This window comes from Hylobates moloch, unplaced genomic scaffold (genome assembly GCF_009828535.3).
Source record: "Hylobates moloch isolate HMO894 unplaced genomic scaffold, HMol_V3 SCAFFOLD_15, whole genome shotgun sequence".
NCBI lineage: Eukaryota > Metazoa > Chordata > Mammalia > Primates > Hylobatidae > Hylobates > Hylobates moloch.
Window position 1 is genome coordinate 4882709 of NW_026652290.1, and position 18141 is coordinate 4900849.

The 18141-nt window shown below is 52.5% G+C and overlaps 1 protein-coding gene across 1 annotated transcript in view; it reads right to left on the bottom strand.

The window, feature by feature from the left end:
- The window catches only part of DNAH17 (dynein axonemal heavy chain 17), a 149833-nt gene extending 133489 nt beyond the window's left edge, over window positions 1-16344 (bottom strand). Inside the window, exons 1-13 of the mRNA XM_032177998.2 lie at window positions 16258-16344; window positions 15247-15617; window positions 13295-13488; window positions 12208-12400; window positions 11897-11996; window positions 11567-11652; window positions 10876-11001; window positions 10008-10160; window positions 9797-9883; window positions 7635-7802; window positions 7249-7365; window positions 2346-2611; window positions 1361-1556 (exon numbers count right to left, since the gene is read on the bottom strand). Of these exons, the coding sequence (XP_032033889.1) occupies window positions 1361-1556; window positions 2346-2611; window positions 7249-7365; window positions 7635-7802; window positions 9797-9883; window positions 10008-10160; window positions 10876-11001; window positions 11567-11652; window positions 11897-11996; window positions 12208-12400; window positions 13295-13488; window positions 15247-15591 (2031 nt within the window). The 5' untranslated portion in view covers window positions 15592-15617; window positions 16258-16344. The remainder of the gene's footprint in view (window positions 1-1360; window positions 1557-2345; window positions 2612-7248; window positions 7366-7634; window positions 7803-9796; window positions 9884-10007; window positions 10161-10875; window positions 11002-11566; window positions 11653-11896; window positions 11997-12207; window positions 12401-13294; window positions 13489-15246; window positions 15618-16257) is intronic.
- Window positions 16345-18141: the final 1797 nt, after the last annotated feature.

Here is an 18141-nt window from a genome sequence, read left to right on the forward strand (position 1 = left end):
GGCAATTCCACCCATCTACTCACCTGACCCCAAAACATTGGGACTGACTCCCCTCTTCCAATAATGCTCCATTTCCAACCTACTAGGAGTCTCCATGGCACTATGATCAAGTCCAGAAGCTGACCATCACCTTCACTGCTGCCACTCTGGTTCCAGCCACCACCTCCCAGCTGTCATCTCTTGCCTGTATTGTGGCAACAGGCTCCCAACTGATTTTCCTGCTCTTTCCTCCAGCCCCAGCTCCGTTCAATCTACGCAACTCACAGTGTGGAGAAGGGTCCTTTACAACTAGAAATCTAATCACGGCATACCTCTGTCCGATACCCTGCAGAGGCTGCCATCTTGCTCAAACCAAACTCCAAGTCCCTATGTGGTCCATGGGGCCCTTCCTCATCACCTCTCACCTCTTCTCCTACGATCTTCCCCTTTGCCCACTCCCCCACCCCACTGGCCTCCTTGCTGCTCCTGGACTGCACCAGGCTCTCGGGCGCCTCCTGGCCTTTACTTTAGCCGTGTGCTCTGCTGCAAGGCTGTCCCCTCCATCTCTGCTCAGCGGCACTCTGACCCCCCCACAAGTCTCTGTTCACATCTAAAATTGCACCTGCCCCTTCTACCAGCTCTACTGATCTTCTTAACCTGCCATTCCTGCTCTTCCTTCTGCGGAACCTGTTGCACCTTCTACCGTGTCATACACTTGACTCCCTCGTGAATGCTAACTGATCATCCTCCCCGCCCTCCTGCCTGGAGGTTGGCTCCAGGAGGGCAGGACAGACAGCTCTCTGTCTGGCTGGCTCACTAATGTATCCCAAGCACATACACGTAGTAGGTGCTCAGTAAGTATTCAGTGAATGAAAGAATGAATGTTAGTGAGTGGGAAGATTTCCAAGGAAGAGACGCATCTCTGGTTTCCCCGTCTTCCCAAGTGCAGATTGGGCAGCTCTGGGGCTGTGCTTGTAGGAATTGGGTTCCATCCTCTGTTCATCTGAACTTTCCGGGTTTTAGCCACAGAACCCACATCCCAGAGCCCACAAGTGTGAATTCTCCCCAGCGTGCCTGCCTTGACCAGCCAGCGCATTTGTCTAGATTCGGCAAAGACTTTTTCCCCCCATAGTTTCAAATTGACATTTCTTCTTGGGATCACATGAACGCTTTCAAGAAGATACTCATCGAAGCTATTGTCAAAGTTGCTTCTGCTTTCCCTCATGTCTTAAATATATCCTGGACACACTTAAAAAGCAAAGCTTTAGGCTAACTGTGATATAAACGTCCACCTCCATAAATCCGTGCTGAAGGAAACTTGGCAGGCCCTCCCCCTCACTCCCAAGGAGCCTTTGACTCGGTCCCCACTCCCGGCACCCACCGCTTTGCTGAAGTTGACGTGGATGAGGTTGCTGGCGGTGTCCCGCAGAATCAGCGGCTGCCCCAGGTTAAAGTGGCAGTCCTGGTCCACGCCCGCCACCCACTGCTGGTAGATCTTCTCGCGGTGGCACCTCAGCAGCTCCATCATCTCGTCATACTTCTGATAAATCAGCTTGGCCTCTGCTCCAGACATGACCCTGGAATCGGAGCGGGAAGGCCAGGTCCTACTGGCTATCTCCTGTGGGATCTCTTCGGCATGTCCCATTGTTGCTGTCCGATCTGGGGTGCCGAAGCAGCCGGCCACCCATTTGCTCGAGGCTCACAGACTGAATAAGCAAACGAGCAGTGGCCAGACCAAATGTTCAAATGGAACTCCGACCTGCAGTCTGCAGCCACCAGCCCAGGAGGCCAAAATAGAACCCACGCGGCAACCGGCTCCTGACCGCCAGGCCTGGATGAATGACTGCCAGCCCCTCTCCAACTTTCCTTCTCCCTTCCAACCTGGGGCCGACCAGATGAAAGCAAATACACCCCCCAAATGACCACATAAAAGGTCCCCCTCCTGGTCAGCTGCACTGGCCTCCCCAGGCCAAGCCGGGGCTTCCCTGCAGCCATCCCTGCGTCCACCGTGAAGCCTCCCCGGCCCCTGGCTGTCCAGGAGACTCGGCCAAGTGCACACAACAGTGGCTCAGTCGACTGCATACACAGCCTTTTCCTGTTCCTGCCTGGGTGGTCTTCATGTCTACCAGGCTAGCGGGCAAGGGTGGGGACCAGCCAGATTCCCCCTGAGCACTCACACCGAGAAGGCGATCACGGGAGGAGGGAGGACCAGACGGGGTCTCTTCTGGGCTTTTGCTCTGGGAGGTAACGGTCTGATCGACAGGAGGGGTGGTCCTGCTCAGGGTTGGGACAGTCCCTCTCGCTCTCCCGTGCCATGGAGGCGGGGTGCCTGCCCCTGGCTGCCCCTGGCCAGGGCTGGGACTCACGGGTGTTTGATGTGCTTCAGGTGTTTCATGGACACCTCCAGCCTCTCCTGCAGCTCCAGGCTCCACTTGAGCTGCCCGGCCACGGGAGGCATGTTTTTGTGGATCAGGGGGATGTTCCCCTCCTCGGAGGCCGCCATCTGGGCATCGTACAAGATCTTAGCGTTGTCTAGCTCAGCGTCAAACAGCTCCAGCATGACTGAATACCTGGGTACCATCTCAGCAAGAATCAGGGGCCGCTCCATGAGGCCCCCACACATGCACAGGAGCTGAGGAGAAAGGACAAGGGGGCCTCTTCACCACAGTCCCCTCCCCTTCCCCAGCCTGTGGCTGTGGACAAAACGGGCAGGGCCAACCTTCAGGAGCAAGAGAATGTGAACCTTGCCAAAACAAAAGAATCCACCGGAACCTTTGTGTGCGTGTCAGCTGGCTCAGTGGAAGCCTCTATGCTTTTCCCGTTGACTTAGGCCAAGTTCCCAAATACTTGGCTTGTGATCCCACAGTACAAATAAGTCCAAGGGCTACAAGAGTTTTTTCTAAGCCCAAGAAAAATCAGAATTCTGGTAAGGAAGATTTAAACAATTAAAAAATAGGCTGAGCACCATGTCTCACACCTGTTACCCCAACACTTTGAGGGGCTGAGGCAGGAGGGTCACTTGAGCCCAGGAGTTTGAAACCAGCCTGGGCAACATAGCAAAATCCTGTTTCTACAAAACAAACAAACAAAAACAAAGAATACATGAAACTAGCTGGGTCCAGCTTTTGTATTCTTTTGGGTGTGCGCTTATAGTTCCAGCTATTGAGGAGGCTGAGATGGGAGGATCACTTGAGCCCCAGAGGTCAAGGCTGCAGTGAGTCAAGACTGCACCACTGCACCCCAGCCTGGGCCACAGAGTGAGACCCTGTCTCCAGAAAAAACAAACCCAAAACAACTCCAAGTAAACAATTTTAAAGTAGCCATAATGTTGCATTTATATACCTGGGCTTCTACTCTGATAAAGATAAATGGAGAAATGTTTTATCCACAAGAAGTGTTCCTCTTAGGAAGAGCACTGCCGCTCTCGGGCAGCTCAGGCAAGAAAACCACTACCAGGAAATGTGTTTTGCTCTGAAAAAGCTCTGGGGGTCAGACCAAGCGGGTGGGGGACCAGAGAGAGGGAAGGCGACCTCACATGAAACAGGGTCCCCCCAGTGCTGGGCGTGAGTGGGAAATCCGTGAGAGTTTCCCGGGGCTGCCATAACCCACACCCAGTGGGGCCGGACCTGCTGCAGTGAGCCTGTGTCTCAGACTTGACCCAGACTTGGGTCTGAGAAATGTGACCGCTGTCCCTAGCAACGGCCACGGGAGGAAAGACCAAAACACGACTGCGAAGAGAGGGAGATTTTTCAGGGCCCAAAAAGCACAGATTTCCCAAATGCAAGATTGCGGCTATTTTTAAGTTGTGTTTTTCAAAATTGTTCAAACCTTCCTTACCCAAATTCTGATTTCTCCTGGGCTTAGAAAAAAATTGTCACCCTTGGACCTACTTGTATTGTGGGTTGTACAAATGGAGCAGCCGTGGACTCTCAGGCAGACACGGAAACGCTGGTGTCCTGCCAGCTACCGCGCCTTCCTCCAGGTCACCTGCTGATGTATGAGGTCACCAGCTTCATTTGTTCAAAGCATTGACATGGGGCAGTTAGAAAAAAAAAAAATGTTCTTCTTAATGATTTATGACCATCGTGTAATGCAGGTAGATTGCTTTACTTAGAAGTCAGAAAAATAGAAAAAAACAAACAAACCTGAAGACCCATCATCCAGACAACCGACACACCTGTAATCCCAACACTTTGAGGGGCCGAGGCGGGAGGCATTTTTATTTTTCTCTGTCTTCCCATTTCTCCCTCCTGCTTTTCATGTTTCTATAGTTTTTGGCTTAATGACTTTTGGAAAGGAAGCAAATTCTATTTTCTGCCAAGAAGAGCTCATGTGGAAAATTGCTCTAGAATGTTCCTGGCTGTGTGTGAGTTGCTGATAATGAGAACTAACTCTGGAACAGGCAGGGGTGGAAGGGACAGAAGGGAAAGAAACCCCAGGGCCCATCCTAATTAGAGCACAGGGCTGTCAAACCAGGGGGAAAATGTTCTGAGGTCAAAGAGAAATGCGAACAGATGGTGATGGAAACAGGTTACAGGAGTTATTTCTCCCCACAGCCCCCCCCCCTTTTGTTTTGAATTGAGCATAAACATACATGAAAATTTTTAAAAAGAGACTCTTTTAGAGCCCAAAAGCCCCTCTTGACCCTAACAGGTGCCAGGGATGTGGGGGAAAGCCTGGGGCGGGGTGACTGCATTTGTTCCTCGCTGGCTCCATTCTGCAGAAGCCGGGTTGGGTTTCTTCCAGGACCTCCTGCCCCTCACAGGGTAGGGGCCTAGGGCTCCCGAGGGCTCACAAAGGGGAACTCGCCAACCCAGCTCCCTACCCACTGCTGGATCCCCTAGTGAACCCTGGTGGACATTCAGGGTTCATTCAAGGATGCTGGTCCTTATCTGCTCTTCCCCTTGCACCAAACTAGATGCAGGGGGCGGAATCTCCATGTTGGGGACAGCGAGACTCTGGGGACTCGTCTGGCCCTGGCCGGGTGACCAGTTACTTAATTTTTCAGATTTTCCTTGTCAGCACAGCAGTGGGGAGTCACATCACCTCCCCATGGAGCCGGCGTTAGGAGTGCAGGAGCCGCAGAAGCCAGCTGCCTGCCCGCCCACCCGCCCAGCCCATGGGCCTGTGCCCCATCTTTAATTTTGGAGACCAGAAAGTGAGGTTTCCAAATGAAAGAACTGGCTCCATTGGGACCGTTCTGCGCTGGGGCAGTCCTCACACTTTTGTGTTATCCTTCAGGGGCTCCACGTGGAAGGCTTATGCTAGAGCGAAACTACCTCCCAACAACATCCAGAACAACCAGCCTCCCTTGGCAAGAGCCAGTTCTGCACCGCAGGAAATACTCAAAAGCACCTGCCCTGTGCTAGGCTCAGTTCTAAGGGAACTGAAATCCAGTGCCTGCCCTCAGGGAGTTTACCTTCTAGTTGGGAAGACAATGAACACACAGACATTAGTATACAATTGAATATGAGGGAGGGCCATTGCTGAGAAGGGAAGGCAGGCTGCTGCTGCTGCTGAAGGGACCAGCCCAGGGGCATTTGAGTGGAAGGAAGGAAGTGAGGACCCTGCAACTAGAGATGCAGCTACCTGGAGAAGAGCGTTCTGAGGAAGGGAACATTGCCAGATTCTTTGCTTAACCAAAGATTCTCAAACAGGGTCTCCATCTTCCACCATCCCCCAGGGGATGTCTGATTACCCTAACCTGCCTCCAGCTAGAATCTTGAAGTTGGTTTAGCCAGAATCCCCCAACCCCTGACGTCCCCTCTAAGTAATTTTCCATCCACTGACCCTCACCCTGCTCCTTTGCTAGAAATTCCTACTTACCTGCCGTGTATTCAAAGTTGAGCTCCATCGCTCTCCCTATGCCTGTATCTATTGAGATGGTATAAATAGTGAATAAGGTCTGAATCAAGTCAGCATCATCTTGCTTTAGCAAGTATAACTGAATAATTTTTTCAATCACAGCAAGGAGGTACTGTATTAATTTACATTCATTGATATTTTGCCTGGAATACCAACCCGACCCAAGACTTACTTGATCCTTAATTTGCGGAGCTTCAAATTCCCTTGTATTTGCATTTTTGCAAGACCGTTCAAAAGGGCAAAGGAACATCCTGACATTTGTGGGGGAGAGACCTTTGTCCTTAGCAACCTCAGCCCTGACATCCTCCTGAAAGATGACCACCAGCCCAGGCCAACCCGATTGCCTTCACAGTCATGGGACCTGGTCTGGCTAAACAGTTCAGATCAGGGGCCCTGGGAGCAGTCAAGCCCAGAACTCATGGGCCTGGGCAACATAGCAAAACCTTGTCTCTACGGAAACAAAAACTAGGCCAGGTGTGGTAGCTCACGCCAGTAATCCCAGCACTTTGGGAGGCTGAGGTGGGCGGATCACCTGAGGTCAGGAGTTCGAGATCAGCCCAACATGGCAAAACCCTGTCTCTAGTGAAATACAAAAATTAGCCAGGTGTGGTGGCGGGTGCCTCTAATCCCAGCTACTAGGGAGGCTGAGGCAGGAGAATCGCTTGAACCCGGCAGGCAGAGGTTGCAGTGAGCTAGGATTGTGCCACTACACTCCAGCCTGGGCAACAAGAACAAGACTCCATCTCAGAAAACAAACAAACAAACAAAAAAACAAAAAAAAACCAAACCCCTTAAAACTAAAAATAAATAGAGACCCCAGAGACCTCCCTTGCCCCTTCTGCCACGTAAGGACCAAATGAAAAGATGGCCATCTAGGAATGGAAGTAGACCCTCATCAGACACCAAGTCTACTGGACCTCCCAGCCTCCAGAACTGAGAGAAATGAAATGTTTGTTGTTTAAGCCACCTGGTCTACAGCAATTTGTTATAGTGGCCTGCATGGATGAAGGAACTGTATAAATTCAGCTCAGTGGGCCAAAATCTGCGTGAATTTTATTTTTACACCAACTTTACCTCTGTAACTTTCACTCCTTTTGACCAGTGGGAAACTGAATCAAGAATAAATGGTCCCCTTCTTTTCTGAGCGAGCATAAGAAGTATCAGTAAAATAATGCCATCTCACACTCACCTCCTCCTCTTCCTCTAAGATGTGGCAGTAAGAACCATCAGGAGCTACATTGGGTGTTCACGGCTGACTGACTCTGAGGTGCAGGAGAAAGGGCCCTCCCTCCCTGGACATCAGCTCTACATGGAGAGGATGAAATGGTCTCCAAGATCGTTCTCGACATGAATCCACCACCAACGGCGCCAGGCTCCAGATCCGTGTCTCCGCTGCATGCTTACCTTTGCAGAGGACTCGATACAGCTGCAGTCATCAAATCCTTGGCGAAAGATCGTGGCCAGCCTCCTATCCAGGTCTTGGATTTTGATCTCAAAATCAGCATAATCACGGTCAAAATTCTAAAAGCAAATGGAAATGTCAACCTTGTCATCAGCGTGCAAAGCAAGCCAAGGACACCCTCTCTAGCCCCTGCCCTGCTGAGAGGACTCGGGACTGAGGCGCAGCTGAATACGCTCACTGTTGTGGGGACTGCTCTACAGTTTGAAAGTGCTGGGATCGCCCAGCACCTGCTTCCTCCGTGTGCCCTCCCATCACTCCCCTAAGCCGGTACCAAGGCTGGTGCTGTTCTCACCGAGTCCAGTTCATCCGAGCCTGCCCGAGGACCTACCGAGTCTCCAGGGTCCAGGGGATCATATTTGCAGTCGGCAAAAACCTTCACCAGCTCAAAGACCTCATCATAGATCTGGGTCACCAGGTTCCCAAGGAGGTTCCCATGCACGCCCCCAAGCTCAATTTTCTCCAGCTTCAGAAACTCAATCGCCGTTTTATAGAGCTCCTAGCGGAGGACAAAAACACAGTCAATTCATCTTCGCAACCAAACTCACGGGTCCAGTTACAGGACGAGCCCTGACCCCAGGCAGGCAGGAGGAGCTAGAGAGCAAAATGCCCCCAGGAGACACCAACCGTGAGGGTAGGAGGACACCCTCTGTGTCTGTGCTGTTCTTTAAGCAAATGTTCCATCCCCTGCAGAAAGAGGGGATGGAAGGAAGGGCTCTGTGAATTATCTATGAGGCGTGAATGAGGAGGAGCTGGAGAGGATAAAGTTTGGGTTCCTGTTCTGACCCTAGACTGGCCAAACCGCACCTCTAAATAAATCACGCTCTGCTGGGACCTCCGTTTTCTCCGCTGTGGGAAGCAGTTGGAATGGTGCTGAAGATTTCTGATGCTCTTGCTAAGCTTTAAATTCCCCGCTACCTGGAAGACCATCCTATGCAGAGTGCCATGTCCTGAAGGTGATCCAAGAGGAAAGTGGCTGGGATGCCTGGATGGACACACATGTAGAAAATTCTGCTTCCTCGCAGGTGTGGCTCATGCCTCCTCTCCGTGAAGTGCTCCCTGACTATTTTGGCCCATAGCAATGCATTCCTTCCCAGGGGCCCGGTCTCCCATCTGCACCGCTTGTGTTTGCTTTAGTCATGTTCAGGCCCATCCCGTTAGCTGGTTCTGTGTGTGCAGTTCTTGTTTCCCAAAGGAGGTCTCCAAGGCTCCCCAGATGCTCTTCTGTGCCCCTGCACATACCAGGCACAGTGCAGGCAGAGTTTAGACTGGAGATCTCCCTGTGGACTTGACATCACTCCCCTAAACTGGTGCTGAGGTTGGTGCTATTCTCCCAAGTCCATCAGGCCACACACCAATACCACCCCGAGGAGACAGGCACCAAGGGCTGGGACCTCTTCACTCTTCCACCCGACGTGGAGGACACAGACAAGCTGGCATGGCCTGTTGTCAGGGGGTGGACAGCAAAGCCATTTCCTCCCCCTCCAAAGTCCCCTCCTGCCCAGAATCTTCCTTCTGATTCAGAATCAGTCATGTGGGAACCAGAGCTCCTTGGCCAGAAATGTGACTGCGACCCTCCACGTTCTCAGTCTGGGAGATTTCAGGCATGAGTCCTCGCTCTGTGACTGCAATTTTGAACTCCTGAGCGGACCTCCCTCCGCTGCCCCCCAGGAGGTGTAGATGAGAACTGGACAAGCCTCTCCCAAGCCGCTGACAATGGAGTTCCACCCTAAAGTCAATGCTTTACGGTTCCAGGATGATCTTCCCCCTTTTTAAGGATGTGAGTTATAGTTATATGTGCACAAAGTTTTAAAAAATTACACCATGCAGAAGATACAAGAGGCAAAACTTCCTCGCCCTACATCTTGATCCCTGTCATCTCTTTTCTCCAGAGCCCCAGAGAAAATCGCCTTGAAGCTTTTTTTTTTGAAACAGGGTCTCACTTTGTCACTCAGGCTGGACTGCAGTGGCACAATCATGACTCACTGCAGCCTCAAACTTTTCTGAGCTCAAGTGATCCTCCCTCGCCAGCCTGTCGGAGTTCTGTGATTACAGGTGTGAGCCACTGGGCTGGGCCATGCACCATTTTTAAGTTTTTATCTGCTGTGCATCACTCCGTGTATCCACATGGTGCTTGCACCGGGGCCTTTGTAAGTCTCCATTTGTAATAATGGAGTCCAACTAAGTGACTGCTGTTGGCCCCCAGGTGTCCTGAACGTGGTGGTTTAACTTATCAGTAACCTGCTCGTGACAGAATCCACGAGATAAGGGGAGAAGCACCCAAAGTGGGTCACTTTTATTCTTGGCTAACAGCTCCGGCCACGGCAGATGCTGCCACAAAGCCTTGGTTTCTCCGTAACAAACGTTTGGGCCTGACTTATTTTCTGCCTGGGGGATTATTGGCAAGAGGGATAAGGGATGGACGCTGCAGGTGTCCTAGGGTAGGAGCAGTCTGGGAAGTGGAGGTCAAGATACACAAAATTCTGTTTTTACCTCAATGGTCTGGACGCGGTGGAAGAAGGAATTCATCCTGTGAAAGGCAAGAGAAGAAGGGAATTCCCAAGGCACGGGCTCTTTGTCCTTAGAGAAGAGAAAGAGAGATGAGACCGCGTTTGCTTCACATGTCCCCAGTTTCTCAAATATCGGGGCCCATATGAACTCGCTCTTGTCTCGCCTGGGCCCTTGCCCTGCAAGGAAGGGGTACCTTAAAGAAAAGCTTCATGTTCATGCAGCAGAAGTCGTACGTCTGGTAGAACTCCTTCAGCACGTTCACAGCCAGGGAGATGCCGCTCAGCACTTCCTCGATTTCACCTTGCAGGCCCTTCAGCACCTCTTCCGGGCTCAGGAAAGTTCGCGTCTGGGCAAAAGAGAAGACAGACATCTAAAGCTCTGACAAGCCATTCGGGGTGACATCCAGACACGCCGCCTGCAGGACCTATGATCTGTTCTGACGTATGGATATCCGAAATAACCCCTCCTATCTGCCCACTGCTGGGCCAATTTTAGGAGACCGAGCTGCTTCCCCTCCTCGGCCCCTCATCCTTTGCCAAGGCTGCAGCATAAATGGGTGGGGGTCGCAGATGATGAGAGGCCCTCCAGGGACAGGGGACCCCAGTGCCCTTTTGGTCTTGCAGACGGGGCCACAGCATGGCTTTAATATACAGAGGTGGCGCAGGGATACAGCCCTTCAGCTCAAACGCCATGGCTGGCTAGCAGGTGCTCATGAATGGGAAGAAGGAAAGAAAATCTCGGCTAAGGGAGACGGAAGGTGGTTTGATGTGGGATTAGAGAAACCCACAAAGCACTGCATGGGTCTCGGGGTGCTGGGACTCAGGGCAGACCTCCTGCTCTGTCCCCGTCTTCCCTTTCTTCTCCCTCAGTGCCCTCCCTAGAAGAACTCAAGGTAGCCTCGAGGAGGGCTCCATCTCAGCTCGGGGCCTGAAAAGGCTTATGCTGACATCTTGGCCTGCTTCCAAACTGCTGGGGAACACGGGCAGCAGGAAAACAGTAAACTGGGGAGGGGCCCCAGCCAGGAGGGGAGGAAGGGGACCCAGGGGCCAGTGGAGGGTTACCATCTCGATGATTTGGTTGCAGAACTCCTGCAGGACGACGATGATCCTGACAGGTGTGTTATAGTACTCAGAGGTGGCCCAGATGAAGCAGATGGTGTCCAGCACCTTGGCGATGAAGGTGGGGAGCTGCGGGGAGACAGGCCCAGGCGCGCTGGAGGGGACCGGCCTCTGCATCTTTTCCCAGTGTCCCAGCCCTCCTCCCCTCCCCGTGGCTATCACTGGGCATCCAGGAGAGGGTTCCCAAAGAGGAGGGGAGAGGCGACTCCCTAGGCCCACACATCTGATGACAGCCAAGAAACCCACGGCCCCACATGCCTTGAAGAAACAAGACCCAGGCCGGGCGTGGTGGCTCACGCCTGTAATCCCAGCACTTTGGGAGGTCGAGGTGGGCGGATCACGAGGTCAGGAGATCGAGACCATCCTGGCTAACATAGTGAAACCCCATCTCTACTTAAAATACAAAAATTAGCCAGGCACGGTGGCGCATGCCTGTAATCCCAGCTACGTGGGAGGCAGAGGCAGGACAATCCCTTGAACCAGGGAGTTGGAGGTTGCAGTGAGCCGAGATGGCGCCACAGCACTCTAGCCTGGCGACAGAGCGAGACCCCCTCCAAAAAAAAAAAAAAAAAAGAAAGAAAAAGAAAAGAACCAAGGCCCTCCCCACCGGCGCGGCGCTCCCTTGCCAGCACACCATCGTGAAGTCGGCTTGCTCCATCTCCTCCAGCAGGATCCGTAGGGGCTTCAAATACAGCACGATACCGTCGGCCTCCTTCAGCCCTGCATGGAACAAGAACAAGCGCCCACCGGTAAGAGAGCAGAAATCGCTCAGAAACGATGCGGGTGCGCCTCCATGTGCAGAGACCTGCTCCTTCAGGAAACGGGTCTTTCTCAGGTGGAGGGGGCTGAGAAAGCTGCTTGCAGAGGGAGGCCAACGTCCTAGGGTTGGTAACAGGCCCGACCCAGCCCTCCCGGGAGGCGCGAACGGCTTCGTGCAGATCTCACGGCGGGGTCACAGGCTCACCTTCAGTGACGCTGGTGTAAATGTTTTGCAGGGCTGGCCAGTAGCAGCTTTTGGCTTTCTCTAGGATCTCAACAATCTTGTTCACTTTGGGTCTGTTTAGCTGAAAAGGGGAGGGAAGATCCACCTTTCATTGACCTGGAAGACCCTAAGGCGAGGCCAACCTGACCTTGTGGCTGGCTGGAGCTGCAGAATTTATGCAGGTCATCAGAGCCCTCAGGACTCCTGGGAGGTTGGCACTGGGGGGCGGAGAGCTCGGCCCGGTCGCCCAGCTGGGACGAGGCTGCAGCCCCACAGGAGAGAGGAGGCCGTACCTGCTCATGGATGCACTTGAGGTTCAGCAGCTGAGCGTCCCAGAACTCAAACTCCACTCGGGGCAGGGGGTGCAGCCCATCCAGCAGTGCCTGGGCTGAGTCTTTGCTCAGCACATCCCGGATCTGGTGGGACCAGTCGATGATGACGGTTTCGATGGTGTGCAGGATCGAGTTGTCCAGTGAAGAGGGGATCCTGACCAGTAGAAGGTTGGGGCATTGCTCTCATGGCGACACACACGTGGGTCCCACCAAGCTCTCCCGTGAAGCCTTCTACCCACCAATCCCAAACCACCAGAAGCAACACTGTCTGGTCTCATGTCCCTGGTGCCTCCAGCCACCTCGGGGAGGCTAAAGAAGTTCCCAAGACTCCCAGCTAGGAAGAGATGCCAGGGAAATAATGGGTGTGGTCAGAGATGCCAGTGCCTGGAGGCACTCACCTCCAAGGAAGAGGGAGGGAATTAAGCAAACCCTATTTAAACCCTATTCAAGATGGCTCCTCTGGTGTCACCACCGGACATGGTGCTTGGGGCTTCGTGAATGATCAGTGGAGGACTTACCCACATGAGGCAAAGTATGGAACTCATTGTCATGAGGGTCTCACATATCAGGGCGGTTGCAAATTGTGGCAAGGCAGGTGGGAAGGGACACCTTGGAGTCCCTTGGGCTTCCCAGGGCCTCTGGGGCACCGCAGCCTCTACACAGACTTGCATGTACCTGCTGAGAGTCCCTCCCACTCCCACTCACTGACCGTGTCCCGCATCTTAAAGCTGCGCCTCCTGTTTCCTGGCCATGCTGACAGGTGGGACACCTTCTGCTTGCTGGGTGGTGACTGGACCGGCACACATGTGTGACCCAGTGGGGTGCAGGTGCCAGAGCACCAGGGGCTGCAGAGCCTGCTCCCTCCCTGCCCTGGTTTCATCTTCCTGAGTCTCAGCACCACCTAATGTACCACCTTGCCCTGCGTTTCCCTGTATTTAACACGTGAAGCCACTCTGCAGGGAAAAAACGGGTCGGGGGTGGGGGGTGGGGGTCAAGCATGCGTCACTTTCCCACCCAGTGGCGGCTGGAAGCAGCCGGGCCCACACACCTCTCCATGGACTCCAGCGTGCCGTCCGGGCTGCCCAGGTGCTCCGGGATAGGGAGCAGGGTTTTGCCTTTGATCTTGCCACTCATCACGAACATTTCATTCTTCAGCCTGTGGGTCTGCTTCACGATGTCTTCCGAGACCACCTGGGGCCATCCAGCCACGTTCTCGCTTTGGTTTAACAGAGGATAGATGACCTAAAAGGATACACTTCTGTGGTTCCGCGTCCTGTGCCTTCACCAGCTTGGCAACCGCACAGAGCCATGTCCTCAGGGGTATTCCAAAGACCCGGTGTCTGGAGCCCTGGGAAAACTGGGTCCTTCTTCCAGAAGGAGGTGGGGCCGGTCATGGAGTTTATACCAACTTCCCTGTCCTGGTGGTGCCAAAGCCACCCCCAAGCTCTTGCACCCACAGCACACACTCATTGCTAAAAGCCTAGGAGGACAGTGACGGGTCAAACTGTGTCCCCCAAATCCATCTGCTGAAGCCGTAACTCCCAGCACCTCAGAATGTGACTATTTGGAGATAGGGTCTTTAAAGAGGTGAGTAAGGGCTGGGAGTGGTAGCTCATGCCTGTAAATCCTAGCACTTAGGGAGGCCGAGGCAGGCACATCACCTGAGGTCAAGAGTTCGAGATCAACCTGGCCAACATGGTGAAACCTCATCTCTACTGAAAATATAAAAATTAGCCAGGCATGGTGGCACGTGCCTATAATCCCAGCTATTTGGGAGGTTGAGGCAAGAGAATCATTTGAACCCAGGAGGCGGAGGTTGCAGTGAGCCGAGATCATACCATTGCCCTCCAGTCTGGGCAACAGAGCAAAAATACTGTCTTAAAAAAAAAAGAGAGGTGAGCAATTAAAATCAGGTTACTAGGGTGGGCCCTAGTCTGATGGGTGTCCTCACGGGGAGGGGAGATTGGACACGCACAGAAGGCCGACCACATGAGGATGCAGGGAGAAGATGGCCATCTGTAAGTCAAGGAGAGAGGCCTTGGGGAAAACCAACCCAGCCGACACCTTCATCTTCAACCTCCAGCCTCCAGAACTGTGAGCAAATGTTTGGTGCACAAGCGGAGCACACAGGCCCCTGTGCTGCAGGTGAGAAGAGTGATGACCAGGAAGGCTAAAGCACTCCTATTCTGGAGGTCCGACTCTCCAAAGTGTGCCACCCCCGCCCCCCCGACACAGCACCTGCCAAGGGTGACAGCAGAGGGACACATAAAATGACACTCCATTTTTTCCCCCTTTTTAACACAAAGTCTCAAAATTGGGGAAACCAATTTTGATCTGCCGCTACTCAGTCCCCACCTTCCCAGGCCGTGGGCAGCAACCGTCCCTGGCACAGCATGGCAGTCCCAATGCTGTCTAGAGAGAACAAGGGGATGCGCCGGGCTTCTCAGACTTCAAGGGCATGAGCACCACCTGGAGGTCTTGTTAGACAGCAGGTCTGTGGCCGGGCATGGTGGCTCATGCCTGTAATCCCAACAGTTTGGGAGGTTGAGGCAGGAGGATCGCTTGAGCCCAGGAGTCTGAGACCAGCCTGGGCAATAGGCTATTTTTTGGTGAGACCTCAATCTCTTACCAAAAAATACGAAAATTAGCCAGGTGTGGTGGTGCATGCTTGTGGGCCCAGCTACTCGGGAGGCTGAGGCTGGAGGATTGGTTGAGCTTAGGAGGTTGAGGCTGCAGTGAGCTGTGCTCCCACCACTGCACTCCAGCCTGGGAAGCAGAGTGAGACCCTGTCTCAAAAAAAAAAAAATTAAAAAACCAAAAGCAAGCAGGTCTGTCTCAGCAGGTCAGCGTGGACAGGGCCCGAGCGCCTGCATTTCCAGTCCCTCCCCGGCTCTGCGGCTGCTGCTGGCCCAGGGACTACAGGCTGAGCAGCAGGACTCAAGGCCGCTCCGAGAAGTTGGCGGTGCTCGAGACCCCGGACGCCAGCCTGGACGCACTCACCTCCTCCACCACCGCCATTAGCTGGTCCACGGGCGTGTGGCTGATGTCGCCGTAAAGGAGCTGGGCCTTGTAGTTGTCCCTGTTGATGTTCTCGGGCTTTTTCTTGATGAAGTAAACCCCTTTGGACTTGAGGGACTTGGGGAAGCCCAGGCAGGGTACGATCATGCCGGCCGCATTGAGCGTCAGCACCAGCACCTGGACGTCGGGCTTTTCAAAGAACTCTGTGAACAGGGCCACGTTCTCCTCGGCGCCTATCAGCTTGCTCCATTTGTCCGCCTTGAACTTCAAGAGGATGGAGGCAACTTCCTCCAGATACTGTAGTCTGACGTCCGGGGCCATTGTCATCTTGGCCTTTCCTTACACCGTGGTATCTGTTAAGAGTGCAAGAAACAGGTGCGAACTGTTTCCCGGGCTCCCCAATTTCCCACCCATCCCTGGGACCGCAGGAAATCTCTGTTCTGCCAGAGCAGGAACAAAAGAATTGGTTGAGAGTGTGCAGTTTTTAGCTGTGGATGGGTTGGGGTGGGGAGGGATGGCGGGGAGTGCTTTAGCCGGTGCTGGCACCTGCCTCGGCCCTGCCATGGGGGGTGCCCCGGGAGTGAGGCTGCCCAAAAGTGGTATGTGCTTGTGCTTATGCTCCTGTGACCGTAAAGTTCAGAGGATGGGAAAGATAGAGATAAATGCTGGAGAAAAAAAGAGAAAAGGAAACGGCCACTACCAGACAGTGTGAAGGGGCTGGGGGCTTCCAGGAGAAGCCAGGGGGCTGACGCAAGGCCTTCCCAGGAGCAGGGAGGAGTCTGGAGCCCTGGAAGACGTCAGGCTGGTAGGGGGCAGCCAGCCTCGGGGGCCCAGAGCCATGACCGGCTCGCGGTGGCGAGCAGAGCCACTTCTGGGGTAAGTGGAGGGTCTGCTGTCTGCCAGGGCCTGGGTCCCACCTCCATCCTCTGAAGGCCTCCCCGCTCCCTCCCAGCTTGGGCTCCGACTCCCCCAGCACAGTTGAAGGCCGCTCACCAGCTGAAGGCAAACAGCTTCTCCCGCAAACTGATGAGCAGCTCTTTACCAAACCAGGAAAGAAAATGGCTCCCTTCCCTCAAGGGGATCCAACTGCCATAGAATTTCTGGAAGTCTCCTCAGGGTACCTGGGGCTTTTAGAACCTTCCCCTTGGGACCCAAGTAACCAATGATAGCGCAGCAAATGAGGAACCAACTGTCACCCCACAGTGGAAAGGCTCTTAGGTGATCATTTTGAGGGGAGGTTGGAGGGGGGACAGGGTCATGCTCTGTCACCCAGGCTGGAGTGTAGTGGTACGATCATAGCTCACTGCAGCCTCAAACTCCTGGGCTTATGTGATCCCCCCACCTCAGCCTCCTGAGAAGTTGGGACAACAGACACCCACCACCACACCTGGCTAATTTTTGTACTTTTTGTAGAGATGAGGTCTCACTCTTCTGCCCAGGCTGGTCTCAAACTCCTGGCCCCAAGCAATCCTCCCAAAGTGGAAAGGAAGACATTATCTCTGTTTACAATAAGGTGATCTTGTATGTAGAAAATCCTAAGAAATCCATAAAATTGTAGAGCTGATAAAGGAGTTCAGCAAGTTTGCAGTATATAAGATATTTGAAAATTGATTATATTTCTCTGTAATTATATGATGAACAATCTGATCATGAAATTTAGAAAACAACTCCCATTTACAGCAGCATCAAAATAACTTCGTTTACAATAGCGTCAAAAACAACAAAATACTTAGGAATAAACTTTAAAAAGAAGCGTTAAGACTTGCACACTGAAAACTGCAAAACATCATCGAAATAAAGACGACCTAAATCAATGGAAGGACATGCTGTGTTCATGGGTTAGAAGATTGTTAAGATGGGCCGGGCACGGTGGCTCACGCCTGTAATCCCAGCACTTTGGGAGGCCGAGGCAGGCAGATCACGAGGTCAGGAGATGGAGACCATCCCGGCTAACACAGTGAAACCCCATCTCTACTAAAAATACAAAAAAATTAGCCAGGCGTAGTGGCGGGTGCCTGTAGTCCCAGCTGCTCGGGAGGCTGAGGCAGGAGAATGGCATGAACCCCGGAGGCGGAGCTTGCAGTGAGCCGAGATCCCGCCATTGCCCTCCAGCCTGGGAGACAGAGTGAGACTCCATCTCAAAAACAAAAAGAAGATTGTTAAGATGACGACAATTCTCCTCAAGTTGATCTGCAGATTCAACACAATCCTTATCAAACTCTCAGCTGCCTTTTTTGTAGAAATGACCCTTGATTTTATAGGGAAGTATGAGGGAACAAAAACCATCCAAACAACTTTGAAAAAGAACAAAGTCTGAGGACACACACTTCCTGATTTCAAAACTCACTATAAAGCTAGTTTCCAAGACAGTGCTATCAGCATAACGATAGACAGAGATCACTAGAATAGAATTGAGGTTCCAGAAATAAATGCATACATTTATGGATGATTGAGTTAGCAAAGGTGCCAAGACAATTCAACGGGAAAAGAATCACCTTTTCAACAAATGGTATTGGAATAACTGAATACCCACATGTGGAAGAACGAAGTTGGGCCCTTAACCTCACACCATCTACACGAATTAACTCAGCATAGATTAACAGAATGCAAGAGCCAAATGTAAGAGCTAAAACTATAAAACTCTTAGAAGAAAACACAGGAGTCGATCTGACCTCAGATGAGGCAATGATGTCTTACATATGACACCAAAAGCATAAGTGACCAAAGGAAAAAAGATAAGTTTAACTTCATCAAAACTAAAAACTTTTATGCTTCAAAAGGAACTCTAAAAAAGGGAAAAAATGACCCATAGAATGGGAGAAAATATTTGCAAATCATATATCTGACAAGGGACTTGTCATAATACAATAAAACAAC